The sequence below is a fragment of the Melanaphis sacchari genome, unplaced genomic scaffold, assembly GCF_002803265.2.
Source record: "Melanaphis sacchari strain LSU unplaced genomic scaffold, SCAv2.0 Contig20_pilon_pilon, whole genome shotgun sequence".
In the NCBI taxonomy this organism is placed as follows: domain Eukaryota; kingdom Metazoa; phylum Arthropoda; class Insecta; order Hemiptera; family Aphididae; genus Melanaphis; species Melanaphis sacchari.
In genome coordinates this window covers 4,369,758-4,395,014 of record NW_020271042.1, presented here as the reverse complement: position 1 = coordinate 4,395,014, position 25,257 = coordinate 4,369,758, and the positions used below count along the sequence as shown (strand labels likewise).

General features: G+C 28.2%; 1 protein-coding gene across 2 annotated transcripts; it reads right to left on the bottom strand.

Annotated features, from left to right (window-relative positions):
- Positions 1–20,592: 20,592 nt before the first annotated feature.
- LOC112593706 (protein dj-1beta-like) lies at positions 20,593–23,014 on the bottom strand. 2 transcript variants are annotated; one of them, XM_025338223.1, is made up of 6 exons: positions 22,845–23,014; positions 22,535–22,712; positions 21,943–22,098; positions 21,448–21,517; positions 21,242–21,361; positions 20,593–20,785 (listed from the first exon to the last, which is right to left on the bottom strand). In XM_025338223.1, the coding sequence occupies exons 2-6, from the start codon at positions 22,622–22,624 to the stop codon at positions 20,664–20,666; spliced, it is 558 nt and encodes a 185-aa protein (XP_025194008.1). In that variant the 5' UTR covers positions 22,625–22,712; positions 22,845–23,014; the 3' UTR covers positions 20,593–20,663. The 2 variants fall into 2 exon arrangements, with proteins under 2 accessions (XP_025194008.1, XP_025194007.1); XM_025338222.1 differs by lacking the exon at positions 22,845–23,014 and having other exon boundaries at positions 22,535–22,777.
- Between the last annotated feature and the right edge of the window lie 2,243 nt (positions 23,015–25,257).

The following is a 25,257-nucleotide window of genomic DNA, read 5'->3' as shown; positions in this document are numbered from 1 at the left end:
CATTGAGTGTATACTCAATTAATATTATTATACAATTATGTGTAAAATAAATCATGTCACTAAGTATTTTATAAATTGATAAATCAAATTTCAACCTCCAACTACTGTTATTTTTTTTTTTTGATTTCATAATGTCCAACTAAAAAATGTAAAAATTATCTAATAATAACAAATATATACGTATATACTTTAGATGCATTGAATAATATAAAAAAACATCATGATATAGCATATTTAGCAGCAAATTTTAACAGTGACAAATATATGTGTACATATATTTCGGTACATCCGAATTGCATGCCGAGTACCTACAAGTTTATCTTTATTTATCATGCACTTATATAAGCAACTTAAACTTTATTTTTAATTTTTCTATTTTTTTTTTTTTTTAAATTGCATGAATAGAAACTGATTAGTTTCAATCATATAAATGACTGATACGTATGTATGTCACCACAATACACTGCAATATAGGTACATACAGTTTAGTTAAATATTTACTCGGATATAAAAATATTTCAATCTAGAAACTAAACAGTTGTAACAACCCTATCATAAAGCGTTTCTATTCCTGATTTTTTTTTTTTAAATTAGAAAAATTATAAAATAAAGTTTAATTTATGCATATAAGTGCACGATAAATAAAAATAAACTTGAGGGTATACGGCATGCAATTCGGACAGATCCCTTTAAGGGGTGGCAAAAATTAGGAAATTTTTTTTGACATGCAATTTGGATGCAGCCATATATTTATATTTATGTTTATGTAGAGGTGAATTCTTCTTATAAAACTTCGCTCAAATACAGATTTTGCTATGTAGTAGCCTAGAGCAAAATACATAGTGGCGAGAAACCTAATAAATAAACAAAATAATACTTTTTTTGGTTATCAAATAATTCTTCTATTTTTAATTTTGTAAGTAACGATAACATATAATTTACTGAATGATAATAACAAATATTATAGTCTCTATTAAAACTTTATGTAAGATACTTTTAATTTTTAACTTTGTAAAATGTAAATACCTACAGTAGAAGCCATTTATTAGGAACACGAATTATTGATACAATTGCGGTATTAAAACAAAATGTCTCGGAACTGATCGGCTGTATATTAAAACATTAAAAATAAATCGAATTATTGAAATATCACATCAATTATTTGAAAAAATTAAGTAAAAGTCAGTTGATATGTACTCCGGTTATCCGATGTTAACCTTTAATATTACATTTGCTGTCATTACATTTATTTTTACTATACTTTATCGTAAGTAAAATACCTCTGAATGAATGTTCTTTCCCGTACGTATAGTCTGTAGTTCGAAGCACCCCTGGCACTCCAATCAAGCAAAGAAATTTTAGATGCTCTTAGTGTCCTCAGGAGAGCAGTCCAGCACCGTACAAATGAAAAAAACTTTAAGCAACAATACTCGTATGAAAATATGGTCATGGAGTTACTCGATACAAAAAAACAAACATCGATATAGATACTTATTTTAAATAATATAGTAAAATATACATGTATTTAAATAATTATACATACATTATTACTAATATATTGTATATTTTTTTTAAAATACATTTGTATTAAATGTATATTTTTCATTTTTTTTTCATAGTGCCTACAAATCAAACTAATCGCTTATCAGAAACAATCGATAAATTGATAAATTTCACCTTAGTCCCAAAGTGTTCCTAATAAGCGGCTTCTACTGATCTACTGTATTTACTTGTTGTTGTACTGCGGCCGAAACTCTAAAACACAACGAAGGTTGATGTTAATGATAGTCACGCATTTTAAACGATATTAATTTAATCTGTTAAAAATAAATAATATTAATAATAATTAGCTCTACAAAAATCGAGTTGAAAGTATTTGGCATGTCGCCTAAGGGAGATTAGAAAGCTAAAATACGAGTAGTAAATCAAAAATAAAATTCATTAATTTTAAAAATGAATATTTTCACAAATATTAAATAAGCTATAATTATATTATATTTATATAAAAAATATGTGTGAGCCAATAAATTTATATATCTTCTAGTAATAATAAAATATTAATTATTATAATTTCTCATGATTAATCATATTTTTTGAATTAGAGTTAAACTTAAATTTATTTAATTCATAAATAAGCAAATTATTTACTATAATTATCATAAAAATGGTTTTAATATTAGATTTAATGTGTGTGTATAGATTATATAAGTTAAAGTTATTATTGTATATGAAAAACTGAGTAAATTATGTACCTAATTATTAAATATAATGGACTTTATTTAAATTAAAAAGTAGTTAATATATAATATACTAAGATGACACATTACCTTGTCAGTAATTCATTCGTAAAAATACATGAATTTCCTAATTGGAAACATGCAAATTATAAGTATCATTTATCGTTTTATAACCGAAGGTATGTATATATTTCATTATTTTTCTTATTGATCGTCATATAATTATTTTGTTTCTACATAAATCATTCTAATTAAATATTTTTGTACGCTTATAAGTTATGTAGGTACTTAAAATTTAAACACATATTTATTTTTATAAGTAAATAATTCTCAGCACAAGATCCGATCATAATTATATTTTGTGGTTTTTACTACTATTTTATCAGCTATCGAATTTTAAACCCACACGGCATACTATATGTCATAGATTCAATTATATGTTTCAATTTATCCTGTCCATTCTTTGTCTCTCTATATAAATAAAAATAAATACTTCTCAAGCCATTTAATTTTTTTTTATTATTGATGATAAACATGCATACAAGTAACAATTATTCATCTTATTTAAACATATGTAATTCTCTTCAAATCTTAAAGGGATCTTTCCGAATTGCATACCGTGTACCCACAAGTTTTTCTTTATTTATCATGCTTAACTTAAACTTGATTTTTGATTTTTTTTTACAAAAACGCGTAAATAGAAACTGATTAGTTTCAAGATTGAAATATTTTTATATTTGAGTATCTAAACATTTTACCAATTTATAAAAAATGACTCTGTGAATATTAAATAAAATGATTATATAGTTTAAGAAAATCAAGTGAATGTATTTTACATTTTTATATAGTATTTCAAATAAATAATAATGTTAATAAAGTTTGTTGAAGTTTTTGACAATATACAATATAGTATAATTAAAAAAAAAAAATTAAAAAGGTCGAAAATGCAGTTTAAGTTGTTCACATAAGTACATGATTAATAAATATAAACTTATAGGTACGTGGCATGCAATTTGGACATACTCTAACCTATAAATGTAAAAATATATGATGCAACATATTATAGATACTACATTGAAATTATAAATTATAAGGGCTACAAATCGCAATGAATTACTTTTTGATGTATGTAAATATATGATTTTTATGAATGATCTAATTTGATAAATAATTATTGGAGAGCTGTTTTACCTATGTAGTACCTAAATATTATGTTATGGATAATAGTCATTAGTCATTACAATTATAATCAGGAACAAAATACAAGTCTGGCACTTAACAAAATCTATTTTTAAGATATTTAGTTTCATAGTGTATATGTTTGTTAACTTTAAACACACGTAAGAATGATCCAAAACATTTCTGAAAAAAATTTTTTCTAATCACAATTTATAATGATTGCAGTATATATTCGAAGACATTATATAGTCATGTATTGGACCTGGGAACTGAATGTCAATAAAATTTAGTTTATATTATATAATAACACACGGTGAGAATCTTTTTAAAATATTAGAATGCACTGCACGTGGTAATATTGAAAAAAAACTTGATTAAATAGTAAGAAAAAAATGATAAAGCATTGATGAAAATGATTAAATAACTAAAAAAGATTTCATATATTATTATAATAGCTATGTATTATAATATGTGTTACATCTATAAGGAATATTATAATAACTTTGAAAATAAGATATTTTTAAATTCAGTATAGAGATAAGAGAGATGTATGAAGAGGTATTATACCTACATTTTTAGAAAAATACGTAATATTTTAAAATGGATTGTTGTAAAACTATAATGTGCAGACTGTACAGCGACTTGCGAGAGTTTAAAATGTTTTCCTAATATCTAACCGTATAGATAGTTACAATCACCTCACGTATTACATATGTCCTTTATTATTGTCAATATTTTTTATTAGTAATATTACATCATAAATTAATTATCCATTTATGCAACTGTTAATTGTATTTCTTTGTAAAAACTAAAAATAACCTACGAATATGTTTCACCTTTTGGCTTTCACATGTATAATATGATATATATACTAATTACTAATATACTTACAAATTTAATCGTGATTTAGAGAGACTTTTCTGTAGTGAGCTCATTAAGAGTGAGATGTTATAGGGTTATGTTATATTATAAGTACAAGTATACAAATAATTTATACAAAACATTAAAATAATAGAGCCATTCTATTATATAAATTTAAAAACATTTATAATGTAGAAAAATGTTTAATACGAAAGTTTTTTATTTAAAAATATCTAAACTGAATAGTAACTTTTATATTTTTTTTACAACACTTCAAAGGATGAGGGATCAGTTTAAAAAATTTCAAGTGGAAATCTATACTTTTCCGAAGAACTTTTTTCGGAATACTTTGATGCAAAAAAATCGTAATCTGGACAAGATAAGTAGCTTATCAATTATAAATATTTAAAGTTTAGTGAGCGAATAGTAAACCAACATTTTGCAGTGTATTTCTGTATCATTCCACTTAACATTAAGCATTACATGATCTATTTATATATATTTTTAAATAAATAATAAACAATAATTTGTAAAGGTTGTAAAATATTATATTACATGATAGATGTTTATCGTGCGGTAGATCGTATATTGCACAAATGCCTGTCCAATTGTATTGTTATAAAAACTCCTGATATACCTTTTCTCCGTAGAATATTTATATTCACAAATCACAATGCATGCAGTTTTGATTAAAACTCAGGAAAAGTGTATTCTCCGTGATATTTTTCTTACAGGTGTACACTGTACAAGGATACCTACCTAAATAATGTACATATTTATATGTATCACAGGAAACGTCACATATCCTAACATCATATATTATATAATATTATGTAGCTATGTAAGAAGAGGGTAACTCCTGTATTATAACAGATCGTCGTTGTAATCGTTGTATATATTAATCCTGGAGTGCAGACAATTCCCTGAGCGTCTCTTTACATATTATTTTACGACAGACATCTTATTATATTACGTGGATAATAATATTATACATCATGTACCTAATATTCCGCGATCGCACGTATAGTTGTATGTGTGTGTGTGTGTATGTGTGGGGGGGATAAATGTCGATTACTCATTGTCAACGCATACACATATTATTATGTTATGTTATGAATAGATACGCGGCGGACGTCATCGCCACCACACGAAACGTCCGGCAAAGATTTTCGGACACGCTGTACACAACAATATATCGTATGATGATGACATAATAAAAGTAATAATAATAATAACTTATGTCGGGAGACCGCAACGATATGACGACGAATGACGACGGCGATATAGACCACACATCGTATTGTATTTTTATACATAAAGATTAAAGGTATACTTACTTATTACATGTACACCTATATTATAGCATACAATATATATTGTGTGTATATGTAGGCGCACCAGAACAACCGCGTGTCATCACCGCAGGGTCACCTCTATAATGTTCAATATTATAATAATATATAGAAGTATCCTTTTGCCCTTTGTCGGTGCATTCCATTGTCACGGTCGGTATGCCAATACCTATGTATAATATAATATATAGGCATTGTATATTGTATAATATTATTACACCATGTACACGTAATACATATATATTTATAAATTATTTTATTATGTATGCGTGTATTACTGTACCTACTATAGTGTACTATAAATAGGTAATAATAATTCTTTGATATAACATTATATATATATATATATCGGCATAACGCGGATGACCGATATATTATATAGACAGAGAAGAGACCAATAATAAATTGTGTGTTGTATTCGCATATATCGTGTTACATCATTTAATTAGTACCTACTAATTAATACATACTATGATTTTCACGAAATGGTAAAACTTTATACTTAAACTACATAATATAACCTACTATATGCACATTTAAAACAATATTATATTATTACCATTGATTTTAGATTACATGTATTCTAAAACCTGCAATGCAATTACTAACTAGATCATCAACACTTAAGTTACATGCTAAAATAAAAGTTTAATACCAAGAAAAGAAATAATTTTTATTTATAAATATGAAACATTTTACCTTAAAAACACTATTGTAGGTGTATCTGTGTTATATATATTAATATTTATAATTATAACTTACAATAAATAATTGTGTTTAAATAATATAAAACGCATAAAATGTATTTATCACATAGCAGGGAATCAGTATTTCAAATAATATATTTATTAAAATCAATCATTAGAACTAAAAAATTGAATTAGAATATTACCAACCAGTGGAAATGTTTGAGTTTGTCAGTTTTTGTTAATACAAAGTAGTGATAATTTTATCAATGTAAAATTATTAATAATTGACGCATATACTATACTAACGTTTATCCATTGTCGATCAGAAGATAAACGTGGACCTATAACACAAAAATATTGAATAAGCCTCTGAGAACTTATTTTAACATTTTAACATTTAATAAGTATATTAATACATTTTTATTCAATATTTAATACTATACAACTTTTTGAATATAATACCATTGATTAATAATGTATTTGATATTTATTTGGTTCATGACCAATAGTAAACGATGCGTGGCTAATACCATACACTGACCACCATTTCATTATTTAAAATCAAAGTTTTGGTACTATTTTATACAGTCTGGATTTTTATATTTATATTTTTTATCAAACTAATAATTAAGTCAACACGTCATTTGAAATTTTAAAATTTTATAGGAATTCTCTAGAGGACCGCGACATAGATGTGTACAACAGTTATGAATTCTTATGAAAATTTGTTATCTTGTGATATTTTATGATTTTACTAAGGTGAAAACTGACAAGACTACATTTATAAATTTCTGCAGTAATCTAAAACTAGTTGATCTAAGTGCGTTCTTTTTGACCTGTATGACTATTGACTATATTATGCATGTCGTATGACAAGACGCGAAAAATGTATACCTAGGTACTTACAGAACGCGAGTGATAGGGTATAACCACGTCTTTGACGAGTCATTCTCCCGTCGGTCCGAAGCGCAGCAGTGAAGGAGAGAGAAATAAATACATTCACCGCTCGATCGGTTCATAATCTATAATGAGAATCGTATACATATTGTCACATATATGTATATTGTACGTAGCCACTACCTACATATATACGTATACGTAAGCGTTGTGTACAAACATAATAATAATATATTGTTGTATTATATATTATATACGTATAATATAATGAGAGTGACTCGTTAAGAGGGCAGAGGGCAACGTTTCCGTTTACGGACGGAGCACGAAAAATCATATCTTCCTATCGGATCTCCACACGGTGTGTCGGTCCAACACGATGGGTCTCTCTCGCGTAGATTGTGTATGAGTCATTAATTCCGGAACAATGGGAAAACAACGGGTAGGAAAAAAAATTAAATAAATCGTTACGAGCAAGTATGTGCGTATTGGCGTTAAGGAGGGGAAATTAGCGGGGGGCGTACACAAAAATATGTATGTATAATGTTTATGCGTGTATAATAATATATAAGTACATACATACATATATATTCATCATTCACTTAATATATTTATATATGTATTCACTATATTCACACATAAAACATATATAATATACAACAAATATTATAATAATATACGATAACGATGGAATTCAAATCGCTGAAACGATGGATTTCCCAGGGGAGAGGAGGCACAATGTAAACGTCATGTCGTTCAAAACACGTCTGCTGCAGTGTGGTCCACGCGCCACACAAAATATTATTACAATACGCCGGATGTGGTACACATAATATAAATTTATAATATATTTTCCTAGTTTAGAAAAAAATGTGTAAAACGTAGGTAAATCAAAAATATACTTTTTCATTATCACTTTTTAGTATATAAAATGTATTTTATATTTTTATCATGGGTCTTGATTATTTTGAATTTGTCTTTGAAAAGCGTTCTGATCACGAAGATAGTCGATGCATCGTAGAGTCGGCCGACTTCTATCGAAGTGGCAAGAACCTGATTAAAACTATTACATAATTTCACATATAATAATACATTATATTATATTGAATGATACTTAATGATATTTTGTCAAAATGTTTATACGTTTTTGTTTACTTTTAAAAATGGGTATGTTTTTTAATATATTTTAAATATTAATTGTTCGATATTTTTTCTTAACATCTTGCATTTCAGTATTTAAAAATTTTAAATAATGAATACCTCCGTATAATATTATAAAATATTTCATGACATGTATAATACCTAATATTTTCTATACTATATACTTTCTCGAGTCATCAATATATCGTATCTGTGTATGTATTATATACTGAAGTTAAAGCAGAACAGATTTAACCATCATATATATGTATAGTCATTCATAAATCCAACAACTTTAAAATATTTAATTACTTAAAATAATTAAATTAATTTGTAACGGATGTTAGAGTAGAACAGTATACAAAATACAGGTATCAATTTATCATACCTATATCATACATTTTCAATACAAATAGACAACAGTTAATAAAGTTGTCGTAGTGTTGTGTTAAGGAGTTTGTATGTGTCTAAGTATGAAATAAATAAGTTGTTATAATGTATAATTCAATTGTAGATGAGAGATGAGCAGATGACTGGAACTAATCGTATAAAAATATAAAGTAAATGTTTGATGATTTCTACAAGATTTCTTTTCAATAGCATATGATTATCTCGTATACACCACAGCTATAGATTAATAATATATAAACATTTATACAGTATACTCATATTAAACACTTAACACGTATCATTTCTTCCAATAAAAGATAACATGTATATTGTATATTGTATATACGGCATGTTTTGTTGACTCTGATTTCAATTACACGCACGTTATTGACGTTGTTACTATATGTTAAACTACAAACGTGAAAAGAGCCACAACAGGTCAAAAGATTTTAAACCTCAAAAACTACATAAACAAACGTCATTATAGTGTGCAGGAGTTCTTAAAAATTTGTCTCGCGACCTCATAACCCACAAAAAAAAACTATGAGGTACTTACCTGTTGCAGTCACATTATATTGTGCGACGACTCATTAACCTCGGTCGGGTGTTTTCTCCATTGTTAAAAACATACTTTGAAGTTTAAACCGCACAATATCAACAAGTAACAACAGTTTTATTAATGTAGGTAGACATTATATATTATGGTTAGAAATAATATCAAATTATCATAATTTCTTTCAACGTTGACTATTTTTTGGCATTCCGTCAACAACCAATAAGCCCAACCCCATGTATATATATTGATATACTCATATATTATGAGTATTAAAACGCGTTCATATGTCGGTATTCATTATTTATAAGATTATTATTCTTTATCTACACGTTTCTATTTTTATGACTTTTTAATGTTGATTCGGGTTTTTTCTTTAATATCCTATAGTAATAAAGTAACTTCAACATAACTATCAGTCGTTACATCGTAGATCTTCACCAAATACTCAACGACTCCGATAATTAATATTTAATCGACAAATAAACGGAAATGTATTAAAATATTCAAAATTTAGTTACATATTTTCTAAAATATTTTTTAATTTTATAATGAATTATTTCAATCTACAAATAAATATAATTTTATTTCTGTTATTTATATTACATTATTTTGAAAATGTCCAAGCATCGAGTCTTAACTTTTATAATCGTTTGTCTGAATTAAGTCCCGACTTTTATAATGATACTATATGCTAGTTTATTTCTAGCTTATCAGACATACTCTCATATAGTCATACGTATCGCACAAACGCACTTAATTAATAGGGGTATACTCGTATATTTTTAAACATTAATTTCTATTGCTTAAAATATAATATAACACTTCAGTTTTATAATACGAAAGTCGATTAGTGTTGTGTTGTGTGATATGTGTCAAAAGATGAAGATTTATTTTATGAGTAACTTAACGAAAAATAATTTAATATTGATATTAAAAATGTAGCTATAATTTTTATTTTATAAATTACTTGAAAACTAAATTGAATTTTTATGTTTCAGAATACTAAGAAAAATATTCTACTCAACTTTTTATTAAAAATCTATTTATTATTATTATTTTTTTAATTTTTGGAGCGAATCAACAGTATCAAATACCTTTATAAAAAAAAAAAAAACATTAAAACCATTTGTTTTCAAAACAACAGGAGAGCAGTGGAAGGTACATGAATTTGACGATGTACCTATATTTATTATTTAAAAACGTTTATCAATAATTGAATTCGAAAAAAATCTACAGTAATTTATTGTATACCTATATTATATTATTATACGAATATATATTCTATCATATGCACAGTTAAAATTCTGTATTTCTATATGTATATAATATTATTACATTTACATATGCTGTATTGATAGGACTATTATATTTTATAATATATGTATTGTATTATAAAAATCGATCGCATTTCAAGCCTGCGGGTAGACACATTCATTCGAAGGCTATTTGCACGTTTTAGATAATTTACTGCATTTTTGGTAGAAATAAATGACGCGAAACTACAAGGTATAAATTAAAGTATAGATGTTGCATGTTTAAGTATTTTACGATCACCATTTTTGCTTCTGGTCACAGAATCACAAAACACGCGCCATAACGACCAGGCAACGTTCACACGTCCCGTTGTGACTCTCCGTACATAACAATCAGAATATACGGACGATTAATGAATATAAAATGTTCCTAATAATGTACTTATGTAGACAAACATAATAAAAACAGGTACTTGGAAATATTCTTATTTTTACATTAGTCAATCAGACCACAACAATTTTATCTTTAAGTTTTTGTTATCCAAAGGTTTATCATAATCTATTATAACAAATATAATCATTTACTGAGTAATATTTTTATTATTATAAAGACTAAAAGTATTAATTTTTAATATTTATGTAATATATTAATATGTTTAAGTATAATTAATAGATTAAATGATCAGGTTAAAAATATGTATAATGCTAGTGAAAGTAGTCATTTTTAGAATTTTTCATATATTCATATAAATACATTAGGTATATTAAAAATTAATCAATACCTATAACAAACTGTTCGAAATCATTTTTTGAACGAAATAATTTATTAATTTATCACTATATTTTCAAATTGAAAGGTTCTTGTCCTGAATAACCCACCCGACTTCAGTTACATAGGTTAAGTGAATATTGATTTATCTACGTATTTTTTTTTTCACAAATCACATTATATAATGTTTAATAAAGAATTAAGAACTTTGAAAATTCTTGTATTCTACAAAAATTATACAAGTATTTATCTGAAGATCATAACTATTAATATATAAAATTCTCATTATAAATCATGATATAGTAAAACTATTAGCTATACCTATAACAGTGTAAACTAAAATAATTAATTATTTGAAAAGTATTACTATTATTATTACAAAGTTTATTACTAGCTGTTTTGTACTCGAAAATAAATCATGTATTGGTCGACGGATCAATAGGTACTATTTTATATTTATAAATTAATAACGTTAAATTATAAATATTTTAGTTACCAAAATTGCTACACAAAGCTAAATATTATTAACAAATGTTATTGTATATACTACACAACTACACGTTGGTATACTGTATTATGCAATATGCATATACAATATACCAACAAAATATATTACAATATATTATTATTATTAATTATAATATTATAATAAATCATTTAATACTGCATTAAAGATTTAACATGATTTCATTGATGGGGGAAGCAATATACTTTTGTATATTTTTGTTTATATAGGTATAAAATATATAAATACCTGCACTATCAACCCACAATTATCGAACAAAACAAGATATAATAAAAATCATTTATCCTTTCTGAACTATAAATTATATTACGACAATACGACGCATCATTAAATTGTAATTATAATTACAGTAAGTTTGATAATTTAATAAACAATTATAAGTCTCAGTTCATCGAACAGTAAACCTAAATAAGTGTATTTATTAGAAAAATTAAAAAAAGCGAATTGCGTATTTCCTATCCGGGACGCAATTAAAATAAAAAATGACGGTGAAAAAGTATAAATAGTGATATATTACTTTTTTTTATAATTACTTTTATTTAAAAAATCCTAGCATATATTATGTTTCTTATATACATTTATATCACAAAAAGACCCAAAACAATAACTTTTTAACCTTCTATCGATATATCTAACTCGTATATTTAAATGTATCGTCCAAATCAAATAATATAATTAATTAATTAAATAAAAATATAATCAACTCAATTTATTTTAAAACAGTACCCATAATTTTCTAATAACTGCTTTATATTTAGCTGATAAGCATTTATACATTTTACCGGTGCAAAATATCAGAAAGCATTATTTCTACCCTCCTAATTTTATTGTACTATACCTAATGATACTTTATATACTTCATACTCGATGCTAATGTCATATTATTTTTATGCATATAAGTTGTAACAATGAATTGTATACAATTGTTTATTCACTGGGCGTTTCTTTCAACTTGCGTGAAAAGTCAATATATTTAAATACCTCAGTTTTTCAGTGATAATAACATGCTTATAACCAGTAGTATTCCCTAGGTACCAATATTCAATTTACCTACTACGTATACTTTCAAATCTCAATGAATTTTCGAAAAAATAGTGAATGATTTATGTTTTTATTGAAGACCGAATAAAATTATATATTTGTTGGATACTGTAATAATTTAAAAAGACCTTATAATAGTAGGGGGGGGGGGGTTCGATTATATTATGCCTTTAAATTAATTACAAATCATTATACTACCTTTCTTCTCCTAACAGCGACTTCTCTATTGATGTTGTAGTGAATGTTCTGAATATGTAGTAAGGTGACCATAGTATATATTGAATAATTACAAGACTTTCTTTACTCAAGTACACTTATTAACTTTATTTTAACTTTTCAATACACGAACTATTCAACATATATTTAAATTTAACAATAAACAATTTGTATGTATATCCGATCTGCGTAGTCTTTACACTCGCTTATGATCGTCTATACAAAAATACGGGAAGAACACTGTCCTTTGACCGGCGATGACCGGCCTTTTTATAACTATTGCCCTGTATATGTGTGCGTGTGTACGTGTGCTATCTATTGTTCCTATAATTTTATCTTATTTAATACTAACGCACTTCATTACAATACGAAAAATATTTCAGGCTTGCGAAAACTGTACTCTATGATTAGCGTTCATTGTTTGTAGTCGAATAGAATCCACAGTAACATAAATTAATATATAATTAACTGACAATACCGATATATTGATTATAAAAATACATATAGGTTATCCAATGTTATAGTGACGACATTATTATTTATTATACTGAATAGACCTAATCTAATTTTATCACAAAATTATTATTATTTTAAAAGTTACAACATATGGTACACCGCGGATAATCTTTTTTCCCTCAATGTTTTTTGATTGAAATTGATAAAATCGTGCCAAGTAAATCCTAAACAAATTTGGTGGGCACACCATTGTTTATATCAAAAACTAAAATGGATCGCATTCGTTTAATCCAACGCCAGTTTTGGAAAAAAAAATTCAATGTCGGTTGTACACTTGTATGTAGATTTGTTTACATCGATATACCGTATACCTGCAGCATGGCTACGGCGTAAACATTACTTATGAACTTTTAATTCAACGCGATGCGTTGTAGCAAGATTGTTTCCCTTCAGCGCTGCAGTGTTAGGATTCCCGCGGTTGGGAGTTGGAGGTGTGGTTTATCGCTGTAGGTTTCGTAAAATTCGTTTTTTCACATACCCGTGTACAAAGAGAAAGAGACGATTTTTTTCTCCGAGGAGATCGGATCGGTGTACATAGTGTATATACATACGTATAATAGAACACTACCGCAGACAACGCGCGTGCAACCTCCGCAAAGTACGTAAGCACGCAGATGCCTCATTTATATATTCATATAGGTATACACGTGACTACACAGCATATAACTATATATATAAGTATTAATAGTATATATTATGTACTATACGTTTAACACGCGTAGTTACGTCGTGCTAGTATAATATATAAGTACACCCGCAGTACGCGTATAATATAATGATGGGCTTACAACGCCTTTCAGGACAGACCATGTGTAACGAATGTCCAACGATTCCGACGACCACGTTATGTATATACTATATAGTAGGTATAGGTACACTTGTGCGCGCTGGCTGTATATTACAGGTACCCCGTGCGACGGGCTAATTGCGCGGGCGGCGCGGCATGCGTGTGAACGGTGCTCGCTCGTCGTCGGCGTGCAGCCGGGCACGTTATTATAATATTATTAGGAGGAGCGTTGGCTACCAATATGTGTGCGCGATGGTCGCGCGGGGGGCGGAGCACCACCTTCCGGTCTCACTGGCGGGCGCAGGCGGCGGCGACGGCGCCACGGCCGTGGGAAAGCTCCTCTCCGGCGGAAAGTTCATTGCCAGTCACGCGACGGACCGCCAGCCCGGGGCCCGGAGCCGAGACGTGTAACGGACACGGCAACTACTGCCGCCGAGTACCTATTTTATTAGATAAAAAAAATAAACATAAGTTAAAACAATGTAACGGAGTATTTTTTATTTAATTCCCTACTTCACATTCTTTATTAAAATCTATGAAAAAATCACTCAATTCAAATTTAAAACAATAAATGTTTTTGGTAAAATCGAAAAAATTTAATTATTTTAAAATTTCCAAAAGGTGTAACTCATTCAATTTTAGGTTTAGAACTATGGTCAATGGATCAAAATTACTTAGAATAAAATAATCTATCCATATCCGGTGACAAAAATAGGTGTTGCAATTTAAAAAAAAAAAATTTGTATTGCGCATGCGCATACTACAAGAGTTAAAAATTTGAAATTTGTCCTTAAATGTGTACTTCAGTACCCCTTAGCTATTGCAGCAAACCATATTTCAATCTAAGATTATCGGGCTGAGATATTTAGTGGTACATTTAAAACGGGACACACTGTATATAGGCTATTATATAAGACCGTTTGGTCGTCGCTAATATTATTATTTTTTAATATTACCTAATTATTATTAATATTGTACGGGTTGCCCGCAGAGCAGTTTATATTTTGTTACCGTTTCGTGAAGAGCAATAGTTATTATTGCGTTGGTACATAATATTATTGTATAGGTATTATGTACATAATACGTCGTATGGACGCGTGGCGCAGTAGGTACATTGACATATTATTTAACTATATATTATATTTATAATATCATCACATTGTAAGACTATAACTACGTTACGTTCGGGTACACAAACCGTGTCGAGATAGTTATAAATGCTATAATATTTCGTTTATTCGATCGTTATTGCACATATATCGTGTTATATAATCCGCTGTTATATGACTATATACCTATATATATATTATTACGTTGATACATAAAATGTCTATATTCGTTTAAATCGTCGCTAAACGACGTATAAGTGCGTAGTATTATAATAATATTCGAATTGTAAGTATTATATATATATTTATAATGTGACGTATAGTACAGACTACAGAGCAATACACGCAATATATTATGTAGAAATATACTAAATGTAAACCGATTTTAATAAACTCGAGCCGGTGTACGTATTATAACTACAGACAGATTTGAAGAGTTTGAGAATCTAAGTGAAAAACGGTGTTCGACTTATCGCGCATAATGTGCATATATTATTTTATACTCGTATAATATATAATATGTACACCATATGGCATATACCTATCAATTGCGATCGCACGGTGTAATTGATGGTATTGTATCGGTACAGTCTATACTTTAATTGCGGATAATGTATATGATGATAGTTTGATAACCGATAACCATAATGCAACTAGAGGGCCTGAGGGCGTGACCTAAATAAATAGAGACATGCGAACTGCATGGATACTGCACATATTTTCTTTATTGTTTTTTTAGAACTTAGGATAAGCTACCAATTTTAGTGGCGAATGTTGAAATCAAATTTTATTTTTACGTTTGATTAAAAACGTTATTTTCGTGTAAAAAAAGGAATTATAACACTTAGTTTAGATAAGCAAATAATTAATGAAATGCATTGTTTTTTTTATAGTAAACATAATGTTTTTACCTTTAAGTTTAATAATGGTTCATTTCACTCTAATATTTAAGCTAAACATACAAAATTGATTCCAGGTACTGAACGAAAAATTGCCATGTCATACCTAACTTTAGTGTAGTAAAAACAAATCTTGTTAAAATTGTGTACCTATATACCTACAAAAAGTTTTAACCAATATCGCTCTAGATTTATTTATCGTATTGTATGTGATGTTCTGCAGAGTTTAAATATAAGTTTATGTATTTTATTTCGTATAATAATTGTGGAAAAATAAACTACATAATAATTACAATAATGTAATAAACAATAACAATTCAAAACATTTTTTCTTATATTCTTTATTTTATTTATATAATTTATACAAGTTATAGATAAGTACAATATAAACATATAAATTACATTTACAAAAACGGTTTAACATTGAAAGCTTTCAATTAGAAAATTCTGCCCACTGACAATACATACTTCTGTACACTAAGCTTTAGAATTTAGACAACAATCATTACGGAGTAAGTAGCATAAATTTCTCTTTAACTTCTAGGATGGATTAACGGGTGAGATAATTTTTTTTTTTTTTGTAATTTAATGTTTGCAGGGCAATGTACTAAAAAAGTTGAAAATGTATTAATATTCTATTTTTTATTTCATTTTAAACTTTAATAGGTACACTACCTATATAATTCGATTTTAAAGTCTAACCTGCACTATATTAAATAAATAGATACAAGTTGAAAGTCTTAAAATTTGATTTTGTATTTTTAACATGATAACATACTTTTGTACTTCTGCATCTTGTTTCTACTCATAAGTCATAAGCATTATCTTGCGTTGTATTTCTGTGTATTATACTATATACCATATAAACCTAGTCTAAATATATCTAAATATGAATGTTTTTAAAGTACCTATAAAACTTAATTTCAAGTTTTTTCTATTAACACATATATTTAAAATTGAATAAAAATAAACTAAGTACTGCAGAAATTAGTTTATATAAAGGTCACATATTGGAATAATTCACACGTACCTTCACATAAATAGTGTTATACACGAAAGGAAAAACGTAAAGATAATCATTAATAACAAACTACGCTAACAAAACGATTCCTACTGTGAGGGATCGACGTGGGTTGTGTAAAAATGGTTAGCCCAGCGAATTGACAAAACAAATCTAGATGTGAGTTAACACACACACACACACATATATAAATATGCATATAATAGGTTAGATATTCACTGTACATAAGGCGTGTAATATGATTTATTAATAATTCTGCGGTGTGCAAGCATAAAATTCAAGTAGGTATACCTATGTGTATACATATTTCTCACCTAAATTCGACAGAAGGGACTTCTCGGCACAATTGATGAATGGCAATACCATTTTAGGTGGCTTCAAGTCAGTGACAATCTGCACAACCCATTTGTAAAAACTATCAAAAAAGAATAATAAAAAAAGGGGCAATCTTTGATCCCGTGACAAAACCACGTGTACCCGGAAATCTGGTTTTGTTTGACCTGCAACAGCAGCAATGTAACATAAACGGTCAACCGAGATTCCATGCACTGTATTCCCACGGAATTTGACGTTAATAACAAATAAGTATATATTTTTTTTTTTGTTCTTTTTCGCTACTTGTCACCATTATTGACTGCTGTAGTTCCATTTTCGCAATACTAATGGTTCGATAATCTTTTGTATTCCTCAAATAAATGAAGTTATCGCGAGTACAAAATATGTTACACATTATTTATATATTATACTGTCAAGCATTCGATATATTAAGCAGGAAGTATCTGTATATATATCACAAATAACTTTTTTCTTTTAAAATATCTATAGATAGATAGTTGTGAAAATTATATAAAAATCCCTCAGTCTGTCCTTACTTAACATCGACAAATAAAAATCCATAATTTATACTAAAAGTCCAAACCCTATTTTATTTACTTACTCCACTAAAAATGCAGGATTTATTTTATTTGTAGTCATATATACAGGACCTGGGTTAGTGAGTTTCGTCTCCGTTTCTACCCTTTCTCCTTGTTCTCATATTGATCATATCACATGCAAAGTTTACGAAACTCTAGGTTATGTTTAAAGCCGTGTTTGTTTTCTAATTGAGTCAATTCTCAATGGTTCAATTATTTGAAATTCACATAGTAGGTAACCTATATACGTAGATGCCAGTTATTAGTTCGAAAAAGTTCTAAAAAAGTTCTCAATAAATGAACCTAAAATGCATTCTCTTTTCTCCTCTCCCTCATCAACTTTAAATTACACTCATGTCCCACACTTCAAAATAGATATACAATTATAGTTTTCATTCCATATAGCTCAATAACTATTTAATACCTAAATGGGTTAAATGATTCATTCAAACGTATAATGAAACCAGCAAATGAAGACCTGCTCTTCTTTCAAAATATATTAATTATTATGTATTATTTATATACATGAGTGCATGACCAGCATGATCTGTAGGTACCGTATCAAATAGTTTTTAGAAAATACGGTTTTAAATGGTTAAATAAACTAAATAAATATCTCAATTGCGTCTTAGGTAATTTAATTCAAATAGAATAAAGTGTATTCTCTTAAACTTATAATATTTTACGTTTGCTATTCTATTAACGATAAGCTGTAGGTATAATTTTAATTAAAAAAACAATAATGAGTTATAAAAATTAACCTATAGAATTACAATTTTTTTTAAAATTTCTATTGTTTTTTTAAATTTTATGCATGTTTATATAACATTTTAACATGATCATACGTCCCGCTTGGGCAGGACAGTCCCACTTTTGAACTATATATCCCAGCACTGTTTTCAAAAAATACAAAAATATCTCGCTTTGAGAAAGTGGCGATCTGCATTGAACTGTATATTTATATCAAAAAAGAGTACCTACGTATTTCATTATCGCAACAGAGAATAACACTGGTATACTTGATGTACACAATTATATACTTATACCATTTTTAAATATGAATTAACATTATTTCTCTTAGGTATTTAAAATAATTCATTTTGTTTTATTTGATGTTTTACTAAAATAATTATATTAATAATTATAAAAAAATATGTTTTTCCTATTAACATTTACAGGCTTTCTGTTTAAAAGGGAAAAACTGTATTCACATTAGATATGTGTAATGTATATTTATTGTACTGGTTTCTAATGCATTTTACTAATTCGTTTGACTATGTATAATATGAATAACATTAAGATATTTAAATATATTATTGATCTGTTCTATAAAAGTTACATTTTTAAGAATACTTTATTACAAGTTAACTGTATTAATAATTTTTTTAATTAAAAATTGATATTTGTTTATGAATATGAAATGTAAAAAAAATTAAATTATTTTATACTTTAATTTTTTTTGTATTTAGTAGGACTATATGAAAGGCATCACCTTTATATTGCGTATTCATCTGATAAATATTGGAATATATGGCTCTGTCCTCTGGGGTAGTAATGTACAATCTTTTTTGATTCATGACCTTCAAATTAATTAATTTTGATGAGGCGATCTCCTTTCTACCAACATTACGTAACTAATATAACATTTTTGTTTGGTATTAAATTATTGATGGACCTCCCCCCCTGTTAAAATTTTGTGATCCCTTTAGGAGTTTTGACTATCAGGTTGCACACCACTGCTCTTGAAACTAGGACACTGTTGTGGCTATGGCTTTTTTGTAAACTTAAGAGCCCGACGTTCATTTTTAAAATTTGCCAGCTATATTTTTCAATCAGATAATCCATTATTGTGGGTATTATTTACCTACTTATGTATTGTATTACAATTTACATTATTACTTGTTGTTTATAAAAGCTGTATGGGGTTTATTATTATTAAATAAATAAATTAATAAAATAAAATTTATATAAATAATTATTAACTATGTTCAAAAAATAAATTCTTCTAATATTATACAAGAAACCTAAATACTAATAATATTATATACACTATAAATAATATAACAATAAAATCTAATATTACAGTCATGTATTTATTTTATTTAAAAGAATTCAAAAAGTTTCCAGTCTGTTTGTATTTGATTTATTCAGAATTCAAAAATTGAGACAAGAAAATTCATATAATTAAAATACGATTAAAAATAACCAGTAAAATAGTAAAATATTGAACTTGGGAAAAAAGGCACTCATTTTCTAAATATTTCTATGGTTTATAAATTGTTTTTGTATAGGTATTAGAAAAAACAATCTTATTTTAAAGAGGATAAAGAATACCTTTAGCTACTTTAACTTTTTCTTCATTACCAAGTAATACTTCTACTAGAGTTAATCCAAATTCAACAGCTGTAGCAGGTCCACGACTGGTCACCAGATTTCCTGCAAAAGAAAAAAAACAAGAACTTGTTAAAAATTCATTGACTTTTTAAAACAATATAAAAAGTCACTTAATAGATTTATTTATAAATATAATACAAAATTAGTTTATATATATATATTATTATATAAATTTGTCCAGGGAGAAAAAAAATTCATTAAACAAAAATGGTTAGATATTTGAAAAAGAGTGGAATTTAGAGTAAATTGATTAAAGCATATTTTTATATAATAGCCGATAAAGATGACAATGATTGTGTTTGAGAAATTTTGTCCTAAAAAATTCAAAATCAAACATTATGTTAATTTATATTAATTTAATAAATAAATAATTATTTATTAAAAATAATTCGCAGTTAGAAAGTAACGACAAACAAATTTTTATTATTATTTCATTATAAGTAGGAGGATTGGTATTAAACTAATTTTGTATAGCTATAAAAAATATTTTAATTTTACCATCAACTACTGTACTATCTTCTTTGTATTGGTAATAACCCTCAATGTCACTTTTAACAGTTGGATAAGATGTCAATGATTTTCCTTTTGCAATTCCATGTTTGAATAACACAAATGGGGCTGTAAATGTTAAAGTTATTATTTATTAGTAATTTGTTATACATAAAAGTATCAAATATAATATAAATTATTTTATAGAACATTACCAGCACAAATAGCAGCAATAACTTTACCAGATTTTTCGTGTTCAAGTAAAATTTGACCAACTATATCAGCCTGAAAATATATAATATATATCATGACAAATATTTGGAAAGCTTCAGTGTTGTACATCACTGACTACTGGTACACAAAATTATGACATAATATTATAATAAGAAATGTATTTTTGTGAACTATATACATAGAAAATATCAATATTATAAACACTTAATATATAAATAGTTTCTTAACTCTTTTGTGTCTTTGTAATTGTACTTTTATTATTAAAATCACTTTAATATAATATAAATTAAAATCAATATTTTTAGTACAGTAATATAACCTAATATTTATAAAAGATTTTTAACAGTACAATTTTTTCAAAATCAAATTGCTTTATTTAATCTGAACATTATTGGAACATATTTTTCATTATTTATGATAAAATTTAATATTTTAATTTGCTTATAATCATAAAAAAAATATAAACTAAAACTTACCGAAGCTAAGGTTTTGTGTGATGGACCACCAGGTATAACAACTGCATCAAATTTGTTATTTTTTATATCTCCCAACTTAGCATCAGTTTTAATCAGTAGATTAGATTTAGTCTTAACATATTCAGAATCAGCTAAATCAGCAATTGTAACAATCACCTTTAAACAATAAATAAACAAATATATACTCTGTTTCAAATAAGATGATTTGCATTCGCGCACAGTGGGCATGGCTAAAGAGCCACATGCAAACACATCAGTTAGATAGCACAATATGACAACCGGTTTTGCAATGCAAGCGGTGGCAAGTGATCTACTCTGATGCAAACCAAACACAATTCGGTTGTTTGTGTACAAGCCATCTTATTTGGAACAGAGTATATATATATAAAAGAATTGAATATTTTATTGGAAAAGGATTATATTATGTTTTATTATTATCTTTTACTAGTTTCACTATCAAAAAAAAATTAAAAGTAAATTTATGTGTTAGATGTAATACCTATATTAATTTAAAATAAAAAATTGAAATTTTTCTAAAAAACAAATTATTTTAACTACTTATTTAAAAATAACATTATTTGAGCATTTTTACATTAGCACGGCGAAGGATATCAACAGGTGCAACTAATTCAAGCTCTTCACTGCCTTCTGCTACAATGAATAAAGCGGTTTTTTTGGCCATGTCCAAGCAGGTTGTTGAGTATTTCAAATTGAAAAATATGTTCTGTTGAACGCTGAGCGCGAATAACTGATTGTGAACTTTGATCAAGCTGTAACCAGAATAATATGGTTTAGCAAATACGAACAGTTTATGGAGCATATCAAATCTATACAATTAATGATTAATTAAGCAAACGGTTAAAAATAGAATTACGGAGATATATTTAAAACTCGTGACTTACTGCAGTTATCTTGGGGTGTTTTATTTGGTTTTCAGTTGGCTTCCTGCAGCTTCCAGAGAACTTTCAAACTTCAATTTAGTTAAAATTGAATTCTTAAAAGTCAAGGCACCCAAAACGTCAAAAGTCAAAACTATTAGCTAATCTTCTTCTTTCTTTCTTCTTCTTATCTTCTTCTTATAATATAAAACGAAGAATAGTTGCGACACGGGCCGATAGGTTTAGTGTCCCGACCAATCGAAAAATTACAATTTTTTTTTCCCGCTGTTGTACTTCGTTCCAGTTACGTATTGCTGGGATACGTGATATGGATGTGATAATAAACTCGTACGTCGTTAAAACGTATACGATTAAAAATGTAAAAGAATACGTCGGAAACATTCTAAACGACAATAAATATGCGATTTACGGTTTGTGACACGCAGATCGTAAAATTTACGGTTAAACGACGTATAAGTAGTATTCGTTGCATCTCTAAAACGGCTTATGCTCGAGATTCGGTCGTGTTTACAACTCAAACTGTAGTCGATAGGTGTTAGGATAGTCCCCCTCGTTAGGTGGCAGGTTCCGGCGTATTCTGCGCCCCATAAGATACTACAGTATCGGAAATTTTGCATTTTCATTTAATTCGATTATTAATTGTATTTTCGTTTGATATCCAGTTTACACTACTACTCATAAAATATTTTAAAATTTTAAAACGATTTTTGATCTCATCACATTACATTTTATATTGCTTGATTGATGATGCAAATATATTATATTATAATATACATTTGAACGATTAAATTATACAATAGTATTCAATTATTATTTTAAATAGATTAAAGATAGATTATTGTATTCAATTAAACCAATTATAGTTATTGCTATACAGTATGCACACTAATTCAAATGTATATGTGAGTTATGCAACTTATATTATAGCACTGAGAACATTTTTATACTTAAATACAGTTGTTTTACCTAGTTTGACCGTGAATTCACTATTTTATATGTTTAGCCATTCAGTTGTTTACATTTGAAAGATAGTAGGAAAAACAGTAGCACATTAAATACTTCTTGTCACCGCCAGAAAGGATAATATTTCTTCAATATCTAACTCATCTATAAAAATATCAAAAATATGTAATTATGTATAGTTTTGATCTTCGAGACTCAACCTCACTAACGTTTGACGCATAATTTGCGCTATACATCGTTTAACATCTCTCCTTTTCACAGCCATCCTTTGGAGGTTCAAACGCGTTTAACTGGAATTCAGTGGTGATCGCTGAAAATCGAGCGCTGCATTCGATCTAGACTTTTGCGCTCAAACAGCAGCAACGCTCAAACGTCAGGAGGTATGACAACCGCCGGTAGTGCATTACCCTGTCGGAATCGATATTCACTGGACGATGAGTGACTAACTCGTAGACACTGATCAACCTCGGCTGTTTATTCTATAGATTTTCGTCTCAAAATCACCGGGCAAGCTGGAAATGCATCCAATCTGCCGAAGTCGGATTGCCTGTCAGGAATCGACTTTCACCGTAATGGGCGATGACTGATACCTAGACACTCGATTGCCGTTTCTTCGCAAGCTGGACGGTTCTCCTGATGTTAAGAGCAGGTTCGAAACTACGTTTCGGCAAAATCCGGGCTGTACAAATGACCAAGTATTAGGATTTTGCATTTTTAAATTTTGTATTAATTGTAATTTCTGTTATCAAAAATGATTAAATATATATAGTTTTGATTTTCGTCTCACTATTTACCACGAATCATAACGTTTGACATGTATTTCATCACTGTTTAAATTCCACTTTGCGCTCATATCGTCCGCGGTCGACGCAGTCGGATTCGCCTACCTGGGAGGTTTAAACGCGTTTACGGATTTTCAATGGTGATGATCGCTTGAAACGAGCGCTCGATTCGACTTAAACTTTTGCGTACTAAGCAGCACAACGCCTTCGACGTCAGGAGTATGACAATCCGCCGCAGGCGGATTGCCTTCAGGAATCGATATTCACTGGACGATGACTGGTAATCAGACACTTAATTACCTTTTCGAATGTATTTATTTATTTCCATGCACAAAAGCACAGCAAGCTACGGGACAAGGTGTATTACACCTGTGAATTTAATGAAATGACCGACCACTAGACGCTCGGTTAGGTTAGGTTAGGTTAGGTCCTAACGCGTACTCTCGGCGTTTTCCGGACGCGACGGCCGCGAACGGAATTCGGGACGCACGGACGGGACGAAAAAGACCCGCTCCGGAGTATAGCGTCGAGAACGCGACGGAAAGAGGACTCAAGCCGCAAAATCGGGCGAGCAGAAAAACGATAAAAACAATAAGTAAGGTATTAAGTAATAACGACCGATAACGACGACGGAGATAACGATAACAGCGCAGGAGATGTCAGATAACGAC